Source organism: Desmodus rotundus, chromosome 8 (assembly GCF_022682495.2).
Source record: "Desmodus rotundus isolate HL8 chromosome 8, HLdesRot8A.1, whole genome shotgun sequence".
Classification (NCBI taxonomy): domain Eukaryota; kingdom Metazoa; phylum Chordata; class Mammalia; order Chiroptera; family Phyllostomidae; genus Desmodus; species Desmodus rotundus.
Window position 1 is genome coordinate 126,603,665 of NC_071394.1, and position 27,747 is coordinate 126,631,411.

General features: G+C 51.6%; 1 protein-coding gene across 12 annotated transcripts in view; it reads left to right on the plus strand.

The window, feature by feature from the left end:
* Nucleotides 1-27,747, plus strand: part of TRAK1 (trafficking kinesin protein 1) — a 157,902-nt gene that overhangs the window by 107,022 nt on the left and 23,133 nt on the right. For all 12 annotated transcript variants that reach the window (XM_053930402.2, XM_053930403.2, XM_053930404.2 and 9 more), the window contains 8 exons: nt 13,355-13,431; nt 18,634-18,750; nt 19,667-19,767; nt 21,243-21,351; nt 23,084-23,162; nt 24,117-24,247; nt 24,873-24,947; nt 25,493-25,630. In XM_053930402.2, the coding sequence (XP_053786377.1) occupies nt 13,381-13,431; nt 18,634-18,750; nt 19,667-19,767; nt 21,243-21,351; nt 23,084-23,162; nt 24,117-24,247; nt 24,873-24,947; nt 25,493-25,630 (801 nt within the window). In that variant the 5' untranslated portion in view covers nt 13,355-13,380. The remainder of the gene's footprint in view (nt 1-13,354; nt 13,432-18,633; nt 18,751-19,666; nt 19,768-21,242; nt 21,352-23,083; nt 23,163-24,116; nt 24,248-24,872; nt 24,948-25,492; nt 25,631-27,747) is intronic.

The following is a 27,747-nucleotide window of genomic DNA, read 5'->3' on the forward strand; positions in this document are numbered from 1 at the left end:
TACACCTGCCTTCTGAGAGACCACTCAGACTTGTGACCCCTGACCTCTGTTGTTTGTTCTTTGGTCCATATAAATGGAATCAAACCGTGTGTATTATTTCGTCTGGCTTCTGTTGCTTAACTAAGGTCTTTGAAATTCATACACATTGTTGCAAATATCAGTAGTTGTCTCTTTTTTTGCGGCATTTCAGCACTCTGTATTAACAGTTTTAATTGTTTTCTTGGGATTGAACAGGTTTGGGTACGTTAATGGGCAAGAGACTGAGTCATTATAAATCAAACATGTTTTTGTGCTGAAACATTGTTTTTTTGGAAGCATTACTGATCACTGATTTGGAAAAAAACCTTAGAAATTTTTCAAATAGAAAAGTGCAAGGGCTGAACTGAAGTCCCAGGGGGGACCCCTCCAGCGGGCTGTATCCCGGGCGCTGCTTTTGGAGAAGAGGGAGAGTGTCAGTTAAATGAAGATGTGCCCGCATGCTGGGTGGCAGTTTCCTAGCTGGGGTTGTGGGGCTTTTCCCCACAGCCCAGGGGAGCGGACTTCGGGGGAGAGACAGGGTGTTGAAACAGTGACTGCCTAGATGTTCTTTAGGTCAGAATACCTTTTCAGAATTCTGCTCTGGGATGGCCCATTTTCATGTCTCAGCATAACTTTTCCTTTTAAAAGCATTTTATAATTGGCCCCATAAAAAGCAGGTATCTTGAAAACACTAACACTTCACCCACAGGACGGCTAAGCGTATCTGATTGGAGAAAGGAAGGAAAGAGTGGGAGCAGCTAGAAGAGAGCAAGGGGGCTCCATGCTGCGGGCTGGCGCCCCGCCTGGCCTTCTCACGAAGGAGACGGAGCAGTGGAAGCAGAGAGGAGTGACAGACTGGCGGGGACTGTGCATTTGTCGGGTTCCTGGAAGTGCTCCAGAGAAAGGCACCCATCTGCTCTTGCAGGAGCAGGGCCAGCCCGGATCTCGCTGATCAGCTGGTGCCCCTTCAAGCCGGGCAAACCAACCTACAGCCCCGCGGACCCGCATCGCCCAGGAACTTGCTAGAAATGCAGGCTCTCGGGCCCCCCTCGGACCCTCTGAGTCAGAATCTGTATTTTATTTTTTTTAAGATTTTACTTATTTATTTTTAGAGAGAGGAGAAGGGAGGCCAAGAGGGAGAGAAACATCGATGTGAGAGAGAAATATTAATAGGTTGTCTCTCACATGTGCCCGGACTGGGAATCGAACCCACGACCCTTTGGTTCACGGGACAATGCTCCAACCCACTGAGCCACGCCGGTCAGGGCAGAACCTGCATTGTAACAGGAGCTTGAGGGGACTCTCCTGCACACGAAAGCATGAGCGGCGCTGCTGCCTTCAGGGATAGTAAGATGACTTTTAAGAAACCAGCCACTGCACCTCAGGGTTCTGAATTGCAGGCCACACTTCTGGAGCAGGTGCCCTGTATCTAGTCAAGAGAAAGAATTTTGTGCCGCACACGTTTCGTACGTCCGGACATGTTTAACTTAAAAAAGAAACCGGGAGCCGGAGGGCGACGACGGTGATAGCCAGCATTTACTGCGCACTCGCTGTTCCAAGTTCTTCGTGTGCATTTGTGCACATACCCCTTCGGACAGCCGCAGGAGGGGACGTGCTGTTATGACTTCCGTTTCATGGGTTTCTAAGAGGCAACTTAAGTTCAGCGGCCCCTCTGGAGTCACCCAGCTAGGAAGTGGCTTCAGCCCTCTGCGGTGACACCACCTTGCTAACAGGTCTCGAAGCGCAGCACCCTGGGTTTTAACTCACCCTCTGGCCGGTTCCAGCGCAGCTGTCTTGCGCGGGTCCACTTCCCATGGACACCAGGGTGTCTGTGTCACGTTCCGCGGGGCAGACCCCCCCCCCCCCCGCATGTGCCATCTTATGACAGACTTACGTTCCCTCCCATCTCTCTGGTTTGTTCCCATCCCGTTTCCCTCCTTTCTCCAGTAAAATATTTTTCTCTGTCCTGGAGCTAAAGGGTTAATAACATTTATGGGAGAGTAGCCTTAAAAAAAAAACAAAGCAAAACACTTGGTGCTTACTTTTTTCACTAGCCTGAAGGAAGTCTGTGGCGCAGATCAGGAAGATAAGGGTCTGGCGTGGAAGGGCTGGTCTCTGTGGCCAGTTTTGCTGGAAACCTGTCCTGTATCCAGAGCAACCTGTTTTTCTCTGACACCGTCACGCCACCCTCTTCTTGCGCTAAAGGGAAGCAAGTCCCATGCACGAGAGAAGTGCTCTGGGAACAGTGAAAATGTGTGTAGGGTGTGGACATTCCGTGTGGTTTCCACACTAACTAGTGTAAAAGAGGTGCTTTTGGTTGAAAACCAAAGGACAAAATTAGCATTGGGTTGCTCGGATAGCTGTGGATGCGGGAGATACCTGTTTTGTCTCGGTCACCCTGTGCAGGTGAGAGGCACGATTTAATGTCTACCATTGAATCTTCAAAACAGCTTTTGAGATCAAGCCAATAATCCCATTTGCAGTCAAAGCAACTGAGGCTCAGTCAGCATGCCCCCGCTCTGGGTCCCACAGTGGTTAGCTAGAGCAGGCCCTGCCCCTGCCTTGGGGGCCGCTTGCTGCCACACCCTGGCTCCTAGCTGATAGAGTCCCTTTGTCCCCACATTGCACTTAACCTTCAGGGAGAGAAAATATCCCACTCCGGCTTGGTGTCTTCCCGGAAGACTTGCAGAGGCAGAACTCGGGTCCCCTTTGCTCAGGGGGAGGTCATGCTGGGCTCCTGGGACTGAAACTGAAGGTCACCCACCTCTGTGTCCCAGCAGCAGCCCTGGTGCCAGCAAAACACTGGCGAAGAGTGAAGTTTTGCCATCAGTCCCTGTGGTTTGCTGAGTGGCAGATTCCCACACTTGCTCTAGGGAGTGTCTACAGAAAAGCCCTACTTCGTGATTTTTTTTTTTCTCACCTGGACACTTCTGAGGCTGTTACTCAATGGCAAGTTCAGTCCCTCAGTTCCCGGCAGGACTGGAAAAGAGCACGTGGGTAGTCTCACGGCTGTGATCAGCAGCCTCAGGTTTTCTGAGCGTGCAGGCTGCAGGAGAGAGCGTGTCCAGTCCTTCGAGGTGGCTGCTGACGGGAGTGGCAGCAGCAGCCTTTTGCACAAAGGGTGGTTCTCGGGGGTTGAGGACTCGCCAGACATTATCGGGAGAAGCAAAGATGAAAAAAGTGCCGGTTGGCAGGGGGAACCCTGAGCCTGATGGCTGCACCCTGCTGGGCCATGCACGGTCTCCAGTTGGTTCCAAGGCCAAGTGTGAGCAGCAGCACTGCAGGTCAAAGGGAAGCCCTGGGCTGCCCTGCGCGTGGCTGCATTTGGGTGGGCTGAGCCCCGGGGGTGGTTGTGATGCCTCTGGTCCCATGGAGTGGGGATGTCCACCCCAGAGAGGGAGCCAGTGGCTCCCTAGTGTCTGTGTTGACAGTGTGGCTGGCAGTACGCACAGGTGCCACGCAGGGCTCTCTTTCCTAGGGTCACAGATGAGAAAGGAGCTGACCGGCCTTATCAGTACTGCCCTCAGCACTGGTCCAAAGGTCTCTTTGCGGATGGTGTTTATGACCTGGATCCAGCCTGGGCTTTTGTTGTTAGTATCCATGGCGACCCCACGCAGGCCTCCAGGGATGTCAGTTGCTCAGGGCAGTTCTCTTACTGTGGTATGGGTTCCAGCATCACCCCAAGGCTGGCCATGAGCAAATTCACCCATGGTCTATGTATTTGGGGTCTCCTTGCTGCTGTGCCCACTTCTGGCACCTGTCCCCTGACCCCCATCCCCTGACCCCCTGCCACTCCCAGCCTTCTGGTCTCTGAAACTCCCCTCTCACCTCTCATCCCTGGTAGCTTTTCTGAATTATGTTGATTTATGCATGTGCCTTACCTTCTCTACTAGGCCAAGAATTCCACTGGGGGTAGGATTTATTTACTCAACAGTTAGGAGCATCCGCTTAGGGGTCAAACAGATCAGGCCCTTCCCTAGGATCTCTGTGACCTTGGGCACTTTCTTGAGGTCTAAAATGTGTACAGTACTAATACTTTCCTCACAGGATGAATGTGAACTCTAAAGTTGACGGCAGACACCCAGCACTTAGCAGAGTGCTAGACACGTGGTGAGTGGTCCGAGAAGAGCCCTTGGGTCATCACCCGCAGGCCCTCACTGGCCATTCTGGTGATGAACGGCCACCAGAGATCAACACCGAATGGTCCAGTCTGGGGTGGGGTGAATGACAGCATCTAACAGACCAGGTTCAAGTCCATGGTTATGTCTCACCTGACCTTGGTCCAGCCATTTGGCCTCTCTCCCTGTCTGGTGCATTCAAATATGTATCATGGGGTCCTTCTGGGTTTTAAGTGAGATAATATTTGTGAAATGCCCCGGGTAGCCATTGGCGTTTCTTCTTCCCTGCTTTTCCAGTCACTTGCTTTGGGGCCCCACTCTCAGCCTGCCTTGGCAAGGGAAAGTGAGCCGGTATTGTCAGGTCACTTCTCTTGGCGTGTGATACCTCTCTTCCATCTCCCAGTGCACAGACCGGGCACCACAAGATGCTGGTGAGGGCCGAGCAGACTGCTCTTCATAGCGGGCTGGCCTGGGGCTGGCCTCTGCCACCTTGTTGTCCCAGAGGCCGCCGTGATAAGTCAGCACCTTTCACTGGAGAGGTATGGTAGCCACAGTCTGCCTGTTGGCTTCTGGCTTCAGACCACGGCTGCTTATCAGTTGGTGCCTTTCTTGTTAATGCAGCTTCTTTCCTAGCAACTTTCCGCCTCCTCATCTGTCTGTGTCACACTGAACTTGGACATGCCTCTTTGTTTCTCAGGACTCTCCAGGACAACTGCTTATCTTGGGGTGACAAGATACACAGCAGGCTTTTAGGTTTTCACCCCTCTCTGGGGTGTTGGTCAGAAGGAAGCCTTCCCTTGCAAAGATTCATCTGGGAGTAAAACAAAATCTTCCCCCTGCTTTTTTTAATCACCTATGCATTGGGCCCAAAGTAAGACTCAGCTGTGTTCATGTGACTTACCACCACCCAGGTGGGAAGGGACAAAGGGACATTTGTAAGAAGTAGGTTCGTTGTGACTGTAGCCGGTTTTGCCCAGTAGCCCTCACCCTATTCCCGTACCCACTTCAAGGGCTCAATCAAATAGTTATAGTTTGTTGTTTTGAACCAAGTAATGTGTGTCTTATGGGTCTTAGTAGGTCACTAAGTAGGTCACTTAGTAGGTCACTATTGGGTCAAGTCTGAATTATTTTGTAGATACTGAAGGACAACAGCTAAGCGAGGGACTTGGCCGAACGTCCGAGAAGTGGCCCTAACTTGGGCGAAGGTTAGGAGAGCCTCATGCCTCGGGGGGAGAGTTCAAAGTCAAACTCTTCTCAAACGCTGGAGAGCGTTGGCCCTTGCTTTTCTTATGGCTCTGTCCTGAAATTGTTCTGCCATCTGAGCAAATTTTAATGAAATGTATCTAATTAAAAATTGTCTCTGTGGGGCAGACTCCCGTGTGTTTTCTCAGCGCTGGCTTTTAAATGGGTGGTTTGCTCTTCCTAAGCAATTTCTCTCTCGAGGACACACCACTGGGGAAGGCCGGGTCGGGGCCAAGATGCTAAAAGGGTGCTTTTGTGCCGCCACGTATGGGGAAGTGGTTGTACTGAGTACAGTGTGTGTATTGTAGTTCAGGGATGCTTCTTTGCATGTTATTTGGTAACTGGGGATATTAAGGTATAATTTACATACTGTAACAGCCGCCCATGTTAAGTGGACATTTTCCTGGTTTTCAGTGAATTCGCTGAGGTGTGCCTCCATCACCACCATTCAGTTGTGGGACATTTGTACTCCCCTCCTCCCACGGGACCCCTCGTGCCTGTCTACCATTCATTCCCTTCCCATCCCCAGTCCCAGGCAGCCGCTGACCCTTGTTCTGTCTCTCTGACTCACCTAGATGGAGACTTTACAAGGACAGAATCATACAATTTATGGCCTTTGTGTCTGGCTTCTGAGCACAAGGTTTGAGGCTCGCCCATGTTGCAGCGTGTATCAATACTCGGTCCTTTCTTTGGCCGGATGACACTCCATTGGGCGGCCATTCCACCTTGTGTCTGTTCACTCACCACCCACGAGTCATTTGGGTTGTTTCCACTTCCTGGCTCCAGTGAGTAATGCTGCTGTAAACACTTGCACACAGGGTTTTGTGTGGACATACAGTTTTGTTTCTGAAAGGTAGACACCTAGGAGACTTTCGAAGTCTTTGTGACATTAGGGAAGTCATCTGACTTCTGAGCCCGAGTTTCCCTGCCATGAAGCAAGGGGTCACTCGTGTCTCACCCACCTGCGCTGTGTCTGGTCAAGATAGGTGGGCATTGCTTCTGTGTGGTTGGGTCAAGACACCTGTTTGAAGACGTCCCCTCAAAAGTGCTTTGCCCAGTCGGCCCAGTCCAGATGCCTGCTAGAAGTCTCCCCAGGAGAGGCTGACTGTAAAAGGCACAGGTGTTACCACAGGGGACAGAGGGGGTGAGTCTGGGATGGGGGTCAGCTCCGTGGAGGCACCATCTTCCTGCTGGGCCATGGAGTGGACAGGGACTCCCCAGGCAGAGATGTGGGAGAAAGTCCCCGCAGAAGGAAATAGCAGCTCACGCATTGCCAGGCCAGACACCTGAGAGCGGCACCTCCAGCTGTGCACGAGCTGTGGCGGAAACAGGGCAGAGGTGGCGGGTGAGGAGGCGAGAAAGGCCTGCTGGGGCCAAGTGCGGGTGGTCCCTGTGTCTGAGGTGTCGAGGCTGCCGCTTGTAGGCAGTGGCGGAGCTGGTGAAGCTTTGTCCGCAGAGCGCTGACACATGCAATTCAAAAGCTGTGAAGGACACCTGTTCTGCCATGCCCAGGAGTGGTGTCAGGGGTGACTCATTTAGAATTCACGGGAAGCTTTTTAGCTGTGGCCCTCAGGTTATGAACCTTCTACCCCTTGTCCCTTTGAACGGGGTAGACAGTTTTTATTAGCTTTACTTCCTGCGGGATCAGGGGCCAAGTGCAAGGACGCTTTTTCAGTTGAAACCTGCTCCTGCTGTGCAGAGTGAGGAGGGCCAAGTCACCGAATCGTGGGCCGTGCTTTCCTCTGACATCCAAGTCCCAGCTCCGGTCTCGAGCAGGCGCATCAGAAGTTCTAGGGGGTACACGACTATTTTGAAAGTTAGTCATCATGCCTGTAATTTTGACAACAAAATTATAGAACATAAAATTTATTTTCTAAAACCCTGACGCTGAGATACAGAAGATAGGTGGAGAAATTTGGGGGGCAGGGAGACTGGAGGTTGGGCTCTAAAGAAGTTGACAAACAATGTTCTTTTCAACTAAAGAAGTGACCTGTAAGTAAGGTAGGACACGTGGCCAAAACGCCCAAACACAAATCTGACAGGCAGTCATGAATGCGTCCTCGCCGCTCGGTATCCTGGCTGCTTGGTCTTGGAGTTATAAGGAAGCAGTGTTCTCCTGAGGGTTTGGGATATTTATAAACATAAATATACACACATTTATATACGTATTTAAAGATTTTGTTTCATTTACATTCAGAGAGAGGGGAAGGGAAGGAGAAAGAGAGGGAGAGGAGCATCATTGTGTGGTTGCCTCTCGCACGCCCCCTACTGGGGACCTGGCCTGCAACCCAGGCATGTGTTCTGACTGGGAATTGAACCAGCGACCCTTTGGTTTGCAGGCCAGCACTCAGTCCACTGGGCCACATCAGCCAGGGCTATATATGTACTTACATATACATTCATTATGTATATATACATACGCATGTGTATGTGCATGTGTATATACACATATGTATACACCTGTATATGTGTGTAAAATATTTATTCACTCATTTATTTCCTCCAATGAGATATAAAACTGACACGGGAGAAATGTTATCAAAATCAGGTTAGGAAGCGATGAGAGCTTCTCGCTCTCACAACTTCTCACCAGAGTCCAGTGCGTGGGTGAGCAGTGAGCTCCGCTGACGGGAGTTGCTTGGAGAAGACTGACAAGGCCCGCTGAATGAACTCACCCAGGGTCGGGAGGCTTTGGCTGGAAATGAATGGTAAGGCTTTATTCCAGGGTCTTCGGGCCCACACACCAGAAACACAGTTAGGTGATACCCACAGTGTTCTGAAGAAGGGAGAAAAGCTAAGAGTTCTTAAGAGTAAAAAGTACATTCTTGAGAAGAATCAGTCCTGCATTCTTAGCCTGTGGGTTGGTCCGAGATGGTGAACCCTGAGGTCTGGGTAATGGATGTCAGGTGGTCTGGATACCTGAATATTCTTTCCTTCAGCACTCAGGAGTGGGGGGGTGGGGGGAGGATCAGAGGGATATGTGGAAGTCTGACGCCTGTCCAGGCATTGACACAAGACTGGAAAGTTCCCAGTTAAAACAAGAATAGAATCGTTTTCTCATGCCTCAGCCAACTTCATTATAGTAACTTAGCTTCACTGAGTTTCTTCACTCTGTTTCTCAGACCAAAATGCCAGGGGCCTTCCCAGCCCGATCAGGTGAGAAGACATGGGTTCCTAGGAAGACCGGGTCGCTGTGCTGGAGCCCCCTTGCCTCCCCCAGCCAGCCAGGGCTCGTGGGTTCTGCCTCTGACTCCCCTCTCCACCTGCACTCTCCCCTGCCCAGCCTGCCTGCCACCCACCCTAGGGCTCATTCAGATGCCCACATCTGATCTGATCCCCTCCCATCTCCCACCCCAAGCTGTTTTTCTCCTTGTAGGGTTTCTCTTGGGCCTCAATTCCAGTCACCCCTGAGCTTCCCACGGGCCAAGCTCCTTTGAATTCAGGGCCTGCATACTGTAAATATTTTGGATTTCTTGGCTGATGTCTTATGTCTATGAACAGGAGCTGGAAAATGGATGTCAGCATTTATTCTCAAAATCGTTTGGGGCCCAATTTAATGCACATAAAGTTGCATCACTGATTTGCAGACGAAAGGCCTCCTGAGGAGCCGAGCCCTCACCTGTCACCCCGGTGAGCTGGGACTGCCAATCACAGGGCGCCCTTTCCCTGGCCGGCCAGCCCAGGGCCCCTCATGATTCCTCCTGCCTCTCAAGGATAAGCACGAGATTCTCTTCTCATCTCAAAGGAGAGTCTTCTGAACCACAATTTAGCACCTTCAGCCCCAGAGGGCGGGGGGCGTTCCTGCCAGGTGGGGCTCCTGGGCTCTGTGGATAGCCCTGTGCCTGGCTTGCTCCAGCGTGACCTCAGCGGCTGTTACCTGCTGCCCCTGCTGGGGGCCTCTCCTTATGTGGGAGGCTCCTCACCAATGGGAGCTGTGTGACGCTGGACGAGTTGTTTAACCTCTCTGGGCCTGTTTCCCATGTGTGAATGGGGTAAATGTGAGCACCCGGCCTGTAGTGTTCAGTGCTCTGAGGATGAAATGAGATAATCCACTGAGGGCTGCAGACAAGGCGGGGTCACAGGGAGTGCCCTCTGGAGGGGGCTGCAGCAGCTGCTGCTGTTACTAATTCCTCTGAAAAGTGACCTCAGGGAGGACCCCAGGACCTGATATGGTCCTCAGTTGTGTATTTTCTAGGAAAATAGGTTAAGTAATTTGTTCCCCATCGGTGCAGGCTCACTACCAAAAAGTTTTGTAAGCACAAAAAAAGAATGAAAATTTGTAATCCTACCCCATGTCAGTATTTTATGGCCATCCTTATTCTTTTCTGTTTATTACAAATCTGCACATTGTTCCCGCCCCCAATTTTTACGGTGTATGTTTTTAAAAACATACCTAGAATAATCATGCACATCTTTTCATAGCTCAGAGCCAGCGTAGTTTTTCATTGGTGCCGCTGACTTCCACAGCTGGGCCGCAGGACTTCTGCGGTGTGGGGCCGGGGGGGGGGGGGGGGGGGGGCGGTGCGGTCCTTGCATCCCTCTGCAGCCCTGCAAGGGCACATGCAAGGGCACACCCAGCCTCCTGGCTGACAATGTGCCTGACTGCTTAATGCTGGAAAAACCACTGGCCCAAGTGTCCGTTTGGGGGGTTCAATTCTTAAAATATGTTAAGGTTTTCTATAACTTGCTTTATAAAGGGGCACCACGAGGGACCCTTGTGGGGGTGGATACACAAACCTTCATAGGTGATAAAATTGTATGGGCTTAGTATTGGAACATGTGATCACACACGCACACACATGTGAAGCCGGGGAAGCTTCAGTAAGGTTCAGGGGTTTCGGATTAATAGAACCCCAGAGAAAAGCAGCTCTGAATCATGCTCTCTCCTGTTAGGGTGACGTAGAGCAGGTGAGTTATAATGTAGTGGTTTTCCGTTCTCCATGGACAGCAGAGGACTTGGTCCTTTGAGAGCAGGGTGGGCAGTAGCAGGCCCTCGGTCACAGTGCAGGGGTCAGCACAGAGAGAGGCCTTTGGTGACCACGCTGGTCCACTTCAGCTTGACGAAAGGGGTATACAAATGCCGACCTCCCGGCCGGCAGGCCCAGGGGCTCCAGCGTCTTATCTGCTCTGTTGCAGAACATGGCAGCTGTACAGCTTGAAAACCGATTCCTGTCCACAGCACAGGAGTCTTCACGTAAGGATTTCTAGTGACCTTGAGCTGATGAACTATTTATAGCAATTTGAGCTGGACTCTATCTCCATCAAATTCAATTCTGGTTTAAACCAACCCTTAGAAGTCCCCTTGCCTTTTCTGACCTGGCAGCTGGGAGGTACTCCCTGCAGCAGGCATGGGGGTTCCTTCCATACAGTGCTGGGTGGGGGAGAGGCAGGGAGGAGGAGCCCCCTCTCCTGGCTCCCAGGGCTTTGTGCTGGTTGGGTTTCAGATTTGGAACCAGATTTTAGGTCACCTTCTTAGGCTAGAAAATCATTCCAACAGATCAGATTTCTCTGAGCTCCTTCCCTAGGATGATCTCTACTTGCATTTAATCAAATATTTAAAGACCTATTGCATTTCACTTGCAGCTTGCCATTCGTAATGCTCCTGAGTTTGGCTTAGTAATACAGTTCAGTTCCCGAGTGCCTTGCATGGGCTGTTACTGAATGTGGGTCATTGCCAAAGCCGAACTCTCTAGAATCTTAGCTAAGAAGAGTTACTACGAAGTTATTATTTAGCCCCAAAGTGGCAGGTTTCAAAAAACGTTATACTTTGGCCCTAAATCCATTCGCATTTACTCCTTCCTCCACTGAATACAACCCAGGCCGTCTTCTTGGTGTTTGTTGGACTGCAAATCAATTCCTTGCCATTGATTTAAAATAAAACAACCCTGAGGCTTTTTTTTTTTTTTTTTTTTTTTTAGCAGACTAAAGTATCCTTTCATTGCACAAGGGTTTTCTCCCATGGAAGGGAGAACAAAAGCACGCAGTCCCAAAGGGGCCTGCATGCAGCCTCGTGTAAGTGCAGTAAATTGTATTTACTTGTAATGACATACTGATGCACGTGTGCACATGTGTGTGCACACATGTGTGTTCGACCAGTTCACGGTTCACCTTCCTGATGCCTCACAAAGGCCAACATTCAAAACGTCATAGTTTGGAGTAAGGAAAGGTTTGTAGACCAAGGGGGCTCCAGCTCGAGAAGGTGAGAGTTGCCTTCAAGTTTCTGCAAATCCATTTTAAGAGAGCACGGAATTCAGGAGCTCTTCTTTTTTGTCAAGGGAAGGGAGAATGGGCGGGGCAGGAGTTGTGTAACACCTGGGCACCGACAGGGATGCAGGAAGACTCTGGAATCTCCAAATCTCTCAGTTCCCTGGGCCACTGACCCCTGCTGATCTCTAGCAGGAGCTAAGGGAGAGCCAGAGAGAGCGAGCATTTCCCTCTGTTGTATGTGCCACAGTAGTAGTGGAGGTCGTTTTGGCGCGGATTAAAAACCTCTGTCACCCTGGTTTTCATGGTGTGGAAACTGGTTGCCTAGCCCTCGAATGTAGCGCATTTTGGGGGAGGGAGCTGTGTCATTATGAAGTTACCAGCTAAGACTGTTGTTGCTTAATAATTATTCCGGTAGCTGCTTTCTGAAGGATGGCGCTCTGTCCACGTGGCTGGGTCTCTGGTCAGTGAGGTCTAGATCTATCTTGTTGGTTTTTCTAACAATTTGGGGGCTGAGCCACTGACCCATTTTCACATACTGAATTTGTATGAGGCCAGACCCCTGTCCGCTCCAGTGCCTTGCCCCCAGCACCACCTCTGAGTATGTGACACAGAAGGGATCTGCAGGGATGAGAGCCCCCCTCCCACCCCCTCACCCCTCAGAGCTCCTGCTCTTCCCTGGAACTGGGAACAGGAACCGAGAGGTGCTGAGTGTGGGTAGAACTTGCAAAACCAGTGAGCCTTTGTGGCTAACACGCAGGCACAGGTTTGAAGCGGCTTTCTTAGATGGGCCATTTGTTTGGCAGGTTTGGGGCATTGGTAGTTTCACTGTCCTTTTTAAAAAATGGAATTTATTGGGATAATATTAGTAACATTTCATAAATTTCAGGTGCACAGCTTTATAATACAACGTCTGTATACTCTGTTGTGTGCTCTCCGCCGGAAGTCTGGTCTCCTTCCGCCACCATGCATTTGACCCCCTGTACCCTCTCTGTCCTCCCCCTGCTCCCTCCCCCTCTGGTGACCACCATTCTGTTGTCTGCATCTATGAGTTTGCTTGCTTCGTTTGTTCATTTGCAGCTTTCTGTTTCATATTCCATACAAGAGTGAAATCACATGGGTTAGTCACGCCGGGGTGTCCAAGCCGTGGCCCGCGGGCCCCATGCAGCCCAGGATGGCTATGAATACGCCCCAACACAAAACCCTAAATTTACTTAAAACCTTTTTTTTTTGGTTTTGCTCATCAGTTTTCATTAGTGTGTGTGTATTTAATGTGTGGCCCAAGACAACTCTTCTTCCAGTGTGGCCCAGAGACACCAAAAGGCTGGACAGCCCTGTGGACTATTTCACTTAGTATAATACTCTGAAGATCTACTTCTGTTGTCACTAATAGCAGTATTTTATCTTTTTATGGCTGAGTAGGTTCCATTATATACATGTACCACATCTTCTATATCCAGTCATCTGTTGAAGGACACTGAGGTTGTTTCCATGTCTTGGCCACTGTAAATAGTGCTGCAGTGAACATAGGGGTGCATACACGCTTTTCAATAAGTGTTTTCAAGTTTTGGGGGGTAGATGCCCAGAAGGCAGATTGCTAAGCCCTAGAGTAGCTGTAGTCTTAATTTCGGGAGGGACCTGCATGCTATTTTCCGTAGTGGCCGCACCAATTTCCGTTCCCACCAGCGGTGCACCAGCGTTCCCTCTTCTCTACATCCTCGCCAACACTTGTTGTTTCTCGTCTGATTCGTTGTCATTTTTGTTTCTTGCAGTTTTATGTGCTGAAAGAGTTGGCCAGATGACTAAAACATATAATGACATTGATGCTGTTACTCGGCTTCTTGAGGAGGTAAGTGTTTTGAGGGAAGGGAAAGGTTGCTTAAAGTTGACCCTTTAACCGTGGAAGTGATGGGCCTTTGATAAATGTCTGCCTCTGTTGTCATCCTTATTGTTGAGGGGGACATTTTCCTGCGAGCTCTGTGTTGTCAAGGTGTCATCCAGGTGTCATCTCATTAGTTCTACGGTAGTTCTCAGAGGTCCATGCCACCGCGTCCCCATGCCGCAGCGAAGGACCTGGGTCCGAGGGTGCAGAAGGTGCCTGCAGTGGCACGGCCGCTCGCCAGCCCGGGTCCCCGCCTGCAGTGCGTGTGGCCGTTGCTGTGGCTGTGGTGTTTATGGCCATGTGGTGTTTATGGTCTTGGGGAATGCGGTTAGTTGACTGTCAGCAGACCATGTTTACTTTCGAAACAGGACCCGGGTCATGTTTCTTATGGGAGCTGCCTCTGTGAGGCTTTTGCCGAGTTGGAGATGGCAGTGTAGGGTGTCATCTCCACAGGGATGGCAGCTATGCTCCAACCGGCAGAGAGGTCTACCCAGGGAGCCTGGGGCTCCAGCCCTTTATGCAGATGCTGGTTAAAAATAGCTCACTTGGCCCCAAGCTAGTTTCTTCATGTGTGTCGAAGTATAAAGAGTATGTTATTGTCTTTTAAAATAATTGAGTTACTGAGAAGAGTGCTTGTGGAGCCATTTTTCAGGTGGCTCTGTCTTGTGCCACTTTGGTTTTGAGTGACTCACTGTGGCCGTGGCTGAGTATCTGTTTTGTTGTATGTGCCATTCTTCTGCTTGTCCCGATAAGAATCACATCTGAGTCACTGCCTTTCTTAGGAAGAGGCGGGTTTCCCAGTTAATGTCTCGCTGGCACAGCATGTGAGAGTTGTACTGAGAGGCTTCGGTTTCATTTCCTCCGATCATGATCATTTGTTTTGGTTTGCATGCCTGCCACACGCAGGTGAGGTGCCGGGGGGTTTGCTCAGGATGCCACGGCACGGCCAGTGTGGAGTTTGCTTCTGGGTTGGAGGGCAGGAGGCTTCAGCAGCTTGCCCTGGCTGGCTGCTGTTGGGAATTTACCTTTGGGCAAAGCTTGCCTCCTCCCCAGTTCCAGAGAAGGTTATTCCGAGGGCCCTTAGTCATGCTTCTTATCCTGAAATTGGTGAATGAGATGAGTTTGCTGCCGAGCGTGGGAGGCCCGCTGCTCTCCAGCTCCAGAGGTTGTGTTCGTTGGGTAAAGGGGCCGACACTCAAATCAGTCTTTTTAAACAAAGCGGATCTGTGAAGTGGGAGTGAGCGGAGTTAGAGTGAGCTCCATGTGGCCATCTTTCTCGTTCTTTTAGTAGCTTATTTCCAAAGGCCTAAGTTATTTATTTGTAGTCTTTTATTTTCACTGTAGTCAAATCCAGGGGTCACTCCCTAGCTGTTTTCCTGGATTCAGAAGTAAATGTTCATCAGCTGCTGGCTGGTTGTAAGAATTGGGAGTTTTTCATTCCCGTCATTCTCTAAGAGAGACCCACCCAGCCCGTCACCTTAGTAAAGAAAAACCGGAGACACCATGAAGACTTTTGTTTAGTTTTCTCATTTCATCCATAAATATTTTTATTATAATGTCTTGCCCCCTCCACCCCTTTTATTCCAGCAGAGAGTTTTCTTTATTTTCCTATAAAGGTTAGATTTGGGGTGTGGAGGTGAGAGCTTGGCATCAGCGGGGTAGGGAGGGTGAGGTTGGGAGTGTAATGGGAAGGGACAAGGGGCATGGTCATTGAACTCCCTGCCCACTTGCTCTTCCTCCCCTTCCTGTGTCCTGTTCCTCTTGGGCTCTGGCCTCGGTGTGCCATGGGCAGCCTTCAGCATCCTTCCGCTGCTCCAGCGTGGCCTTTCCCAGCTGGTCTTCATTATTATCGTTTTTGCTTGATTTGGTTGCAGCAGAATCTGCATGCAAACTGTGGGTAAAACTTTGCAAATGACTGTGCTATTAGAACTCAGCAGCTTGGAGGTGAGGGGGAGGCACAAATTTCCTCCACCCGCAAGGCTCTTCTGGCTGGCCTAACAGTCAACCAGACGCGAGACAGATAGCAAGAGAAAATTACCAAGTCGAATACAGATGTATGTGTGGGAACCCCACGAGCAGGAGAGAGTCGGAGACCCCACATGCAGGAGAGCGTCGGAGACAGAAAGGGACCATGGGAATATAAGACAACCTGGACTAGGGGAGAGGTCAGCGCCCTGGGGGCTGCAGAGGGTCCTTGCAGAATGAGAAGAGCAGATGCGCAGTAAATAGAAGTTTGTCCTGCCCTGTCCGTAGGTCAGAAGAGGTTATTTCTCATCACCTCTTACTATGGGCCAGGCCCCTAGTGTAAGTTCTTCTAGGTAGTTCAGGGAGCAGCAGAAGTTGCCTTTTAGCTCAAAGCAGTCTGCACACCACAGAGGTACATGTTGGGGTGACTTGTTCTGAACCCGCAGAGTTGCATGACGGAGACCAAGAACAGTGGGACAGCGAGCCAGTGGGCATTGACGCACCTGTTGGGTGCTCCATCTGAGAACATGCTCTAGCAGCGAACCTGAGTAGACTTGAGTGGGCTTGGTGGAGACCATACTTCCAAAGGGAAATGGACTTCAGTGTCGCAGCTTCAGCCGTGTGTTAGCCCTGTGTCAGCCGGCTGAAGCCGCTTGGACCACCTGCTGATTTTAAGTCGGCCCGGGACAGGGGTATGCAAGCTCCCTCACTCAATTCCTTTGTGTCCTTTCCTACCAGTACCAAACAAGCACAGCCGTTGCGTCTGAAGAGTGATAAAGGGCCATTGATAGAGGGCCCTTCTTGGCAGGCACTGTCCCTGGCATGGATGGCCACCCAGAGACGAGCATCTCACTTGTGTGGGCAGTCTCATGGACCCCCTTTGTCCCATGGGTGGGTGTGCCAGGGAGGCACAAACTGGGGGAATGGGCTGTAGGTATTTATGGCTCACTTGGCCTGATACCCGGCTGGCTTCTGGGACGGGATGACAGCAGTTAACAGGGTTTAGCACTGTCGAAGACTGGGGAGCAAGTGGGGGGGCCCATCACCCGTGCAGGAGGAAGGGCCAAGCCCCTGTCAAATCCAGAGTCTTCCCAAGTGACACCCCGACCTGCAGTAATTCAGGGAACGCCTCAATTAGCAGAGGGAGGGCGTGCTGCTGTTGTGTGGTGTAAAGGAGTTAGAAATAAAAGCGGCCGATGAGTTTTTTTAATCATACAAGTCAGTGAATCATAAAGCTAGAAGATTTTTTTGACAGTTATCTCTGCTAGTCTGTCCCTCTGCACTCCTCCATCTGACAGACGCAGGAACTGGTCCCGGGACGTCCCATCGGAACCCGAACTGGCACAGTTTCTGAGTAGAACAGTTCACCTGGAGCAGGTAAATGGCGGGCCAGCACCTGCTGTAAGAAATGCATGTCAGATGGTGACTCAGCACTCGCCGAAGTAAAAGTTTAGATGTGATGCAGCACCCTTATCGCGTGGAAGGCACTTTGGCAGTTCGGTTCTGTGCTGTGGAAGTTCATTTAAACCAACATGCCAACGGAATGTCTGTTGCCATCACTAACATGATTCGCCACCCGCTGAAAGTTGCGACCTGCCTTTGGAGGAAACTCACGTAGAGTGAACCTGACCCTTGGCGGGCGGAAACCATTGACCAAAGCCAAGTAGTTAATAGGTAGCAGATCAGAGGGCAGGCCTCCTCCCCAGCTTGCTTTTTTCCTGTTCTTAACTTTGTTAACCTAAAAAAAAAAAAAAAAGGCTTTTCGAAGTGAGAGGTAACAAGCATTTATTTGAGATTTTAAAAATATATAGAATATCTATTTGAGAAGCACCGATGGAGGCAGAAGCCCAGACAGTGTTCCAGTGAGGAGACAAGGGCGGTGGGCATTATGGGAAAGAGAGTGGGAACAATTCCATCAGCAGAAGGAAGGTGTTTTTATTGGTGCCGAAAAGCTAACGTAGTGATGTTTATTCTAAAGGGTGTTTTTGATTTTCAGTCCAGTAGTCCTAATATCTGCTTTCTGGTTATGCTTGTCAACAGTTCTTTGGGGCACAGAGTCGCCCGAGGCTCAGTCCAAAGGTCACTGTGCCCTGTTTCAACATCTCAGAGGTGTGAGACGCAAGACAGGGGGGGCATTTCCTCTGGGATCGGAGTTCCGGCTCCATTTTACAGTGGCTCCATTTATGTTATTTTTCTTAACAACTCCATGTTCCCATTTGTCTGCTTTTTATGCCTAGTGAACAGAATAATTAGCATAGGCTTCTAAGCTAATTTAGTTTCCCAGAATTCTCCCCCCCTTGCCAACCCTCACCAGAAGTGAGCCAGCTGACTCTGACCACAGTGGCCAACAGCCCCTCCGGCAGGGTCAGGAGGTCCACACTGGGCGATGCTGCCGCTCCACTGTCCCCAGTGTTGGGGCATCTTTCCTCCCGTAAAGGCAGCTGAGCCCCTTGGAGGCCACTAAAGATTTCCCTCGCTCTGCTCGGCTCTAAGTGATGTCATCGGCTGCACAGAACGTTCTGCGTCTTGGACGTATCTTCAACTCTGAAGTTGGGTCATTTTATGCATTCTCTCTCCATTTTGAAAGTTGTTTTTTTTTTTTTTTTTAATAAAGCCTAAGTAGCCTCCCATTAAGTAAGAGAAACATGTTGTGTGTTGGAGTGACTTGAAACATTTTTGGTTCATATGAGGCAAATAGAAGGAACTCCGTAAATTCCGGCTTAATGGGTGCTGAAGAGGCTGCCTCCCTGTGCCTGCTCTTGGCTTTGTTGCAGGCGCACTTTGGGATTTCCGGATTCATTCATTCATCTGGCATGGGTCAGGGAGTGTTTCCATGGGCTGGTTTCTGGCAGTGCAATCGCCAGCCCTCAGGTCTCTCCAGAGAGACCGGTTATCAGGTGACTACTCAAATGCCAGAAGCAGTTTCAGGGAAATGTTTTGGAAGCAGGTTTTTCCTGTTGTTCTCATCAGATGGTCAGGTTCCCTTTCGTTGCTTGAGGTGGGCGTAGCTCCCGCACCTTACGTGGGCAGAGCACACACCTCTTTGAACGGGTATCCCATGTTGGTGAATGGATGGTGCTTACTCACCCCTTTCTGATTTCTGAATGCCTTTGTTTTCCTCCATGGGCACAGGGCTCTGTTGGCTCCTTCAGGAGGCCCGGGTATTTTTTTTCTTCAATCTCATTCTCCCTCTGCCTTTCACAGAAAGAGCGGGATTTAGAATTGGCTGCCCGGATTGGCCAGTCATTGTTGAAGAAGAACAAGACCCTCACCGAGAGGAACGAGCTTCTGGAGGAGCAGGTGGAACACATCAGGGAGGAGGTGAGGAGCTGGGCGGAGGGCGCCACAGTTGTGGTCAGAGATGTTGGACCGGGTCCCATTCGGAAAGGCCCTCTGCAGGGCTCGTCTGTCCCGAGCCCAGGGCTGCCTGTTCTGGAGTGGTCACCTGGACACAACACGTGGCCTTCCTGTAGCTCCCGTTCACTGTGTCTCCTCCTCACAATGGGAGGCCACCGAGGGAGCCACCGCAGGGGGAACAGGCCTCACTGAGTTGGTGGGTGCACGATGCCCAGTCCCATGGCAGGCCCGGGTGTGTTGGACCAGCCGCCCTCCCTTTCCTCCAAGATTCCAGATCATCACGTGGGCTCAGAAGGATGCTCAGGGCATGGCAAAAGCGCAGGCCAGCCAATGCAACAACAAACAGGGGTCCCTGAGGTGGGTGGGCAGGAGCCCTGCAAGGTGCAGGAGTCACAGGGTGGGGCTGTGAGGGTTTCCAGGTATGAGAGCGAGGGCTGTCAACTCAGAGCTGGCCCACCCAGAGCCCCAGTTCCCGGTGGGACTTGGTTTTGGCAGAAGCTCATGGCCTTGTCTAGCATTTGGTAACATGATCCATTTCTCTGGTCATTGGCCCAGCTACTTGCAAAGCCCGTGTGCTATCGTGTGCCCACAAACATCATTCTAGAACTTTCTAGTCCCCTCTCACTTCTTCCCTGTACCCAAGTAAAAATTACAAATGTAGGCGGAGGCATTTTTTGCCAAACAAGTAATTCGTTGTATTTTTCTTAAATGGGATGACGCTCAACTGTGTGTTTTCTCTGAGTAGCACAAATCAGTTACAGGCCTTCACTCTGAATGAGGAATTTATAAAATGTTGTCGCTGAGCAGTAAGTGGCTGAGCACCAATGGGAACACTCACGTGTGGGGCGTGAGTGACGGTCCCCTGGCTCTGTCTGTGCAGGTGTCTCAGCTCCGGCATGAGCTGTCCATGAAGGATGAGCTGCTTCAGTTCTACACAAGTGCCGCGGAGGAGAGTGAGCCCGAGTCCCTGTGCTCCACCCCGTGAGTCCCCAGAGCGCGTGTCAGGGGGCCAGAGCACAGGCTGGCTGCTGTCCCTGCCTTTGGAGTTGCCTAGGCAGGGTCGGTCGCCTTCTCCAGTGGTGCAGGCCAGGGCTCCCGGCCTGCTCCAAACCAGGCCTCTCCAGTGCCCGGCACAGACTGAGTTCACTGTTTTAGTGGGACTTGGAAGGACAGGTTCTCTGTTTTCCTCTTAAGGGATCTTATTGCTCATTTGTGAGTTTAGAGCTATTCAGCCTGGCCTGTCTGTGGGCCCAGCCACAGGGTGGGCTCTGCCGGTAGAAGAAGCACAGGGTCGCGGAGCCTGAGGCGCTGTGGCAGGGCCTTGGGACAGGAGGTGTGGGCGTTCCTCTGAGAGTCAGCGGGGCCTCGTGTGAGCGCCAGGAACTCCGGAGCCTGAGGGCCTGAGTTCAGTTCTCCACTCTGTGGCTTGCTAGCTGTGTGCTCTTGGCCAAGTTACTTAACCTCTCTGTGCTCATTTCCCCATTTGCAAAATGGGGATAATAATAGCACTTAGTTAAATCAGTTAATGCATGTATGAGGGGGATCCAAAAAAAACCCCTCAAATTTATTTATTAAAAATTGCGCATTTATTCTTACCTGTTTAAACTTTAGTCACCTTCAAAGTCCTCTGCATTTAATGCAGTACACCTTATCGAGACGTTTTTCCACTGCTCAAAACAGTGTTTGAACTCATTGATTTTAATGGCTTTTAGTGTTTCTGCCGTTTTTGTTTCACTTCTTCCACATCAGCGAAACGTTTCCCCTTGAGGATTCTTTTCTTCCAGGGAAACAAAAAGAATGTCACTCGGGGTGAGATTGGGTGAATAGGGAGGGCAGGGGGTCATGCTGTTTTTGGTCAAAAACTGCTGAACACGCAGCGCGGTGTGGGCAGGTGTGCTCGTAAATCACCCATCATGAAATGGGCAAATGCATTGAAAGAGTCTTCAAAAAAAATTCACCGAAGCCAAACACAGCCTCTCACAACAATGCCAGCTGGCGCACTGACACAGATGGGTTCCTAGAATACTCACCTAGCGGGGGAAGCCTGTGCTACAAGGGGCCCACCCTCCAGAAGATCATTCTGGTTATTTTTGGGTCCCCCCACCTGGTATTTCAATACATTAAATGAGTTAATGCATGTATTTAAAATAGTTGTTGGCACATGGAAGCTCATTATAAAATTAAACTCCCAGGCATTCCAGAATTGTGTAGGCTCCAAATAGAGCCGATTCCCCTGAATTCTGAGGCGATGTGGCAACTGCAAACTGTGGGCGAGGGTTGGGACGTGAGCCTGTGCGTTGGCAGTTGCCCTGGGGGTGAGGGAGCAGCGTGGCCGGTCCTTGTCACGCCTGCGGTTTCGTGGCTCTCCTGGAGACGTCCTTCCTGCCTCCCGGAGCTGTGCCGGGTAGCAGGGGGAGTGGGGCTCTCCCTAGAAAGTGACCGGGCTTTCCCCCCAGGTTGAAGAGGAATGAGTCATCCTCCTCCGTCCAGAACTACTTTCATCTGGATTCTCTTCACAAGAAGCTGAAGGACCTCGAGGAAGAGAATGTCGTACTGCGATCCGAGGTGACGTCCGCACCCTGCCCTTGCGCCTTCTGGGAGGGTGGTAGCCCTGTTCACCTTCTCTGCTGAGAACAGCTGTGGTTACACTGCCATTCTTTGGCTGAAAGAACCGCTCAAACCTGGGCTCATTGCCGCCCCGAGGCCTCATTTATGTGCTGGGTGTCACCATCCAGGGTGGCCCACTGGGCCCGGGCTGGGGCACACCAACGGGTGAGTCATACAGCATGTGGTCAGGCAAGGGTGGCCACCCATCCCCCTTCACAGTGAGGGCAAAAGCTCCCGCCGTGGGCTCTTTCCATGGGGTTCTCCAGCTCCGACTGACCTGACTCAGAGGCCAGGTGTGAAGGCCTCGTGTTCCTGTCACTGCGGGTGACAGGAAATAGTACCCGAGGAAATAGTACCCACGCACCTGGAGACATTTCTTAGACAGTGAGCGAGGCTGAGCAGAGGCAATCTGAGAACTCAGGCTTTGGAGTGCCTCTGATGGCTGGCCTCGGGGTAGGTACTTGGCCTGCGTTATTTTTTAAAATCTTCACGAGGCTGGAAGCTGGTTTTCTCATTTCCAATGGGAAAAGCGGACCAGGTGGCTAGGTGTTTGCATTTCCCAAGGCCACACGCATGTTCGTGAATGACACAGCCAGGGCTTGCAGGTCCCTGTGGCTCCAGACGCCGCGTCCTCTCTCCTCGCCCACTGCCCCTATCTAGAAACGCCCATGCACGTGCGTGCAGTGCCTTTTAAAGTCTTCAGTGTCGGCGTGTTCCTGCGCTGCAGCCGGAGCTGTGGGGTGGCCCTGTCTCTCAGGCCCTCGTTTGTCATGTGTGGGCTGATACCCGCCTTGAACTTGCCCACACGTTGGAAGGAACCTCACGTCTGGGCTTCACAGGACACTTTTAGGCACAAGGAAAGGATCGTGCTTCCTTGGACCTCACCGCACCTCTACCAGCCCCTTGTTGACCGATGGCCCCTTGTTGAGCCAGTGGCCGAGGCAAGACCATGGCCCAGGGCTCCCTGTTCTGAGTCCGGTGCTGCCCCTCCCAGCCTCTGCCCCAGGTAACCAACCGCTCCGGTCCTGGGCGCACAGCCAGGGTCCCTCCGTCAGAATCTTCCCCGAAAGCAAGCCAGGGAATCTGATCCCAGCCGGGGCTGGCGGCCACACCGCGCCTCGGCTTTCAGGAGGGTAATGTCTCCCGGGGTCAGGACCTGAGGGCTCGGAGACACCTGTCCAACCAGGCCCTTTGATCTCTATCTTCCCGCCTTTTTAGCCAGAACGAGCTCTCCAGAGTCCTGGGATAGCCCCTGGGTCTCTGAATTGTAATGCTTTCGTGTTATACTTTGCTTTTGCTCTGCTGGTTGCAATAGGTTTAACTCCAACTTAACCTCATAGGACAGTGTCCGTCACACAGTAGGTGAACATGTCAGCCATCCTCGTTGTGGTTATCCTTAGAATGACCATGGTAGGCAGAACCGGGTCCTAGGCACTGTTTGGGTCACGGAGGGGCTCAGGCTGTGAGCCGGGACAGTCACAAATGAATAGAGAGACAGAAGACAGGTTGGACCAGAGGCCAGCTAAGCTCCAGTGTACATGGCTTTGTGCAGTGCCCTCTAGTGGTCCATTTTCCAGCTTTGAGATGCGGGGATTCAGGTTGACTTTCTGTATGTGAGGGTGTACGGGGTGACAGGACCCCACCAGTCCAGGTGTGACTATGGGGCCTCTGACCTGGGCCTTGTCCACAGGCCTGCCAGCTGAAGACGGAGACCATCACCTACGAAGAGAAGGAGCAGCAGCTGGTCAACGACTGCGTGAAGGAGCTGAGTATGTCCCTGGCCCTCGCGCCCCTCCTGTCCCCTCCCTGTACTGCTGCATCTGCCATCGTGAAGACCGGGCAGATCCGCATCCCCGACAAAGTGCCATCTCCCCGATCTTGTGGGCACCCCTCGCCCCGATCTGGGAGAATTTGGGGGCTAGGCTGTCAGTCATACATGGGCTCAGTTTCTTCCTGAGATGGGTATTTAACTTTAATTGTGCTTTCTATTAGAATAGTGGAATTATTGCATGGACCGAGTCCTCTGGTGAAAGATGTGGGAAAACTGCTTCCTACGTTTGCTCTGTGAAAGTGGTGGCGAGGGGTCTTCTCACCCTCTCCATCACAAGTTCACAAGTCAAGATTAGACAAAGAGTATTTTGAGTTTCAGCAACGTACTAAGTCAATGAAACGCACCCTGTGTTCCGATGATCTAGTAAAGTGAGTCGTGGCTCTGAAGATGGGTCGAAAGTGCCCGAGGGAATGGTTTCGTGCTCGGTGGTATTTCATTTCTAGGGCAGCCTCCGCAGGAGTTCCTGCTGGTGATGGGGATTTGTTTGTGGGCAGAAAGCAGGTTTGGGCCAGACGCACCTTCATGTTGGCGTGGCACCTCCTGGCTGAGTCCTGAAGGCTGCTGGGCTGCCGGGTTTTCTCTGGGGAGGCAGCCTTGGCCAGTGGGGCGGGGCTTCCCGCTGAGCCCGAGAGCTGCGGTGGGGGTGGGGGGTCAGGTTCCTTCTCAGGACAGCTGGAGCCAGAGGAAGCCGCTCTTCGCTTCACCGTAGAGCAAGTGGGTGCTCTACGTTCCTTCTTTTTATGTCCTCTCTGTTTGTACAGCACCCCCACCCCTGCCCTCGTCTTGTAATAGAGATGCTTTTCCTGGTACAGAGCACAAAGAAACCATTCTCCCTGGGTCTGCCTGTGGGGCTTTCGGACTGAATCTTGTGGTTGTTGTTTCTTGGTCAAAGGGGACGCCAATGTGCAGATTGCTAGCATCTCCGAGGAGCTGGCCAAGAAGACCGAAGATGCTGCCCGCCAGCAGGAGGAAATCACACACCTGCTCTCCCAAATAGTGGATCTGCAGAAGAAGGCAAAAGCTGTAAGGCCCCTGCTTCCCCGGCCGATACGGGAGGGGCCCTTCTGAGATCTGAAAGCGGCATCTACCCCAGAAGACGTGCCCTTCAGTTCCATGTCCTTGGAGTGGCTGCCCCTTTGCAAACAAAGCTTAGCAGATGCAATAGTACGCTGCTTACCACCACCTGTCTCCTAAGAATGACCTTGAGAATAACGGAGTTCACCAAGAAAGGTGCTATCGATCCCGAGTTGTGGGATTTAACTTACGAGTCATCTAGTCCAGTACTTGCTTTTACATCCCATGTTGGTTGTGTTCTGCCGCAGAACAGCATCCCCTTTGGATTCGAAATGAAGCAGCCAAAACCCATCTGGTTTTCCGTGTTAGGCCTTCGCTAGAAGCGGGAGGTGAAATGCTTCTGGAGAGTAGCTGTGACCGTGGGAGTGGGGTTGGAGTGGGCCCTAGAGAATGAATAAGGGTGTGGGAACGGCTGCCTTCAAAATTATATAAAGGGTGAGAATATTCTCTGATATAAGGTAAGAGTCTTCGTAGAAGTGTTGTAGGACCCTAACAGGTCAGGCCTTTAGTGGCGAAAGTTCGACTTTTCTAAGTATCCCGAAAGAGAAGCTGACTTCCCTGTGTCCCATTGCAGTGCGCAGTGGAAAATGAAGAACTTGTCCAGCACCTGGGGGCTGCCAAGGATGCCCAGCGGCAGCTCACGGCGGAGGTAAGAGGCTCCCCCTCATTTCATCAGGGTCTCCGATGCTGGTTGGGGGGGCATCGGCCTCTGGGCTGTTGAGGGGCACGTTCCCCTCAACAACCATTTGTATAGTGAACTGAATGCCTTTTTCACTCCGAAGCTGATTTCCACTGATGCTGTTACTTGTTGTGAGCGGCCGGAAGCCTGGGCTCTACAGCAGCCCGGGTGTGCTCATGGGCTCTCAGGAATGGTTCAGGAAGAGGTGACACAGAGCACACACACCCTGTAAAGGGAGCCCATTCAAAGGCACCCTGGAAATGAGGGTGTTGTGAGTTGTTCTCCCATTGGGTGAAAGACGTTTCTCACCTCAGTTGCCCCCGGTTAGTGGTTTAGGAGATTTCCAGGTCTGTAAGTGGTGCTCCACCAGAAAGAGTAACTGAACCTTGAGGACCCTCAGGCGTTTGGCTGCAGGCCAAGGGGAGCCGGGGCCTCTGTGAGCACCCTGTGTCTGGCTGTGGGGGTTGGAGGGCATGTCCCCAGTGCTCACGAGGTGTCTCCCTGGGCCCCTGCAGCTGCGCGAGCTGGAGGACAAGTATGCAGAGTGCATGGAGATGCTGCACGAGGCGCAGGAGGAGCTCAAGAACCTGCGGAACAAGGCCGTGCCCAACACCACGTCGCGGCGCTACCACTCGCTGGGCCTGTTTCCCATGGTGCGTCTGCTGGCCCTGTTCCCTGCAGCGGGCGGCAGGGCTGCTGGTGGTACCAGGCCGGGGTGGGGGTGGCCTGCCCTTGCGCAGTTTGGATCTGGGTTCGAGCTGAGGGCTCCTGAGCCCAGCTGGTGAGACGTTGGTCCTTTCTTTTCCATCCCTCTGCATCTGTCATCTTTTCTCCTCCTGCTTGCAAGAAATGTAGTAGGAACTGGGTTTTGCAGGAACCTCAGATATTGGGAAGATGTCACTCACACGCTATTTTTTCCGACCTGTGAGAGTATGTGCTACTGTGGTCTCGTGAGAGCGTTCTGGAATCTCTAAATTGCCCGCGCGGTTCTGCGGGCTCTTTGTTGGCTTATCCATCATTCTCCTGGTGGCTTTTGGTACCTGTGATCTGAACAAATGTTTCCTTCTGGGCTAGGAGTGGCATTTTTGTCTTTCTCATACGATTTCTCCCAGAGGCTTAGTGTTTGGCCTGGGCCCGACTTGTTTCCTGTGTGGACTTCCGGGCTGAGAAGGGGGTTTTCTAGCAGGTTAACTCTCCCTGTAGTGTTGGACACTTGCCCTGGCTGGTCGCGTCTCTATAGCACTCGGTGAGCTGACTCTTTTTACCTCCTGTCAGACTGAAGCCTAGGGAGGTCAGCACCTTGTCTGTTTGCCATTTCCTCCCTCCCTCCCTCCCTCTGAGACCCACACGCAGAACTGTGGGTGCTTAATAGACACTAGATTTGTATGGTGGATGGGCAGACTGAAGAACAGACTACCCAGAACTTTTATTTTGGGGCTCTGTTTCCATGGTTTGGTAACACATCAGAATCTCCAAGGAGAGAACTTTTGAGAGAAACGCCCCTGAGTGAGGTGGGAATGGATGGCTGTGTGAATGTTTACGGAACCTGGTCCCTTCTGAATTTGGCTTTTCCTGGGTTCTTTCCCTTCGCCCCACCCCTTGTTGTCTGGTCCATTCTTCCTAAATCGTGACCGCTTTTTCTCTGTTGCTTTCGTTCATCCAAGTCAGGCTAGAACTCTCTCTTTTTCTCTCAACTTGACTGAAATCTAATGACCCTAAAATAAAGGCACAGAACATAAATAGTCAACTTTCCGAGGAGCAGACTGGCAATCCAGTGGTCCCAGGAATCCCAGTAAATAACATTCTGTTCCCTGACCTGGCTGGTGTGGCTCAGTTGGTTGGGGCATCGTCTCGGAACCGGAAGGTTGCAGGTTCAATTTGTGGTCAGGGCACATGCTTAGGTTGTAGGTCTGAGCCTTTGTCTGGGCGTGTGCGAACCCCTGTCCAGATGCATATGAACCCCGGTCCAGGTGCCGGTCCCAGTCCAGGCATGCGTGGGAGGCAACCAATCGATGCTTCTCTCTTGCATCAGTGTGTCTCTCTCCCTTCCTCTTCCCCTTCCCCTCTCTCTAAAAGCAATGAAATGTTCTCAGGTGAGGATAAAAAAAACCCCAAAAGAACATTCTGTCCCCGCAATCCCTCAATCTAAAGCTGACCACGCTTGACTCCCAGACTGGCCTGTGTAGCTTTGCACAATTCTTGCCTCGGATTCCCTCCTTCCTGGCTTCTCATCTGGGTGCAGTGATCTCCCAGGCCCCGTGCAACTAGGATTCACTCCATCGCATTTCCCACTCTCCCAGGACAGCCCTGCACTTTTCAAATTTAAACCTTCACACAAGAAAAATGGCATTGAAAATCTGCGGTTGGGCTGCTTCTGAAGAGATCTCAGCTTTCGTATTTGCTGAGATAAAGCTCTTGCTCGCCCTTTTCTGTAGCTGTTGGCACAGCTCTGTTTTTGGAGATGTCTCCTGTTAAAGTGCACGATGCATGAAAAGGTATTTAAATAAATTAAAGTTAAACACAGTCAAGAATTCAGTTCCTCAGTCACACTGGCTGGTCCCCCCCTCTCCCCCCCCCCCGCCCCACTGGACATAAAAGAGAACATTCCCATCATCACAGCAAGTTCTGCTGGTTAACACGGCTTTGGCTCCGCCCTTCAGGTTGGCCTACATGGGCGAGCTCCTCCGAGGCCTTGGCAGGTGCTTTTCTGCACACACCTGGTGCTGTCGGCATCTACCTGTATTTGTGTGTGGGATTGTCTGTTAGGCTC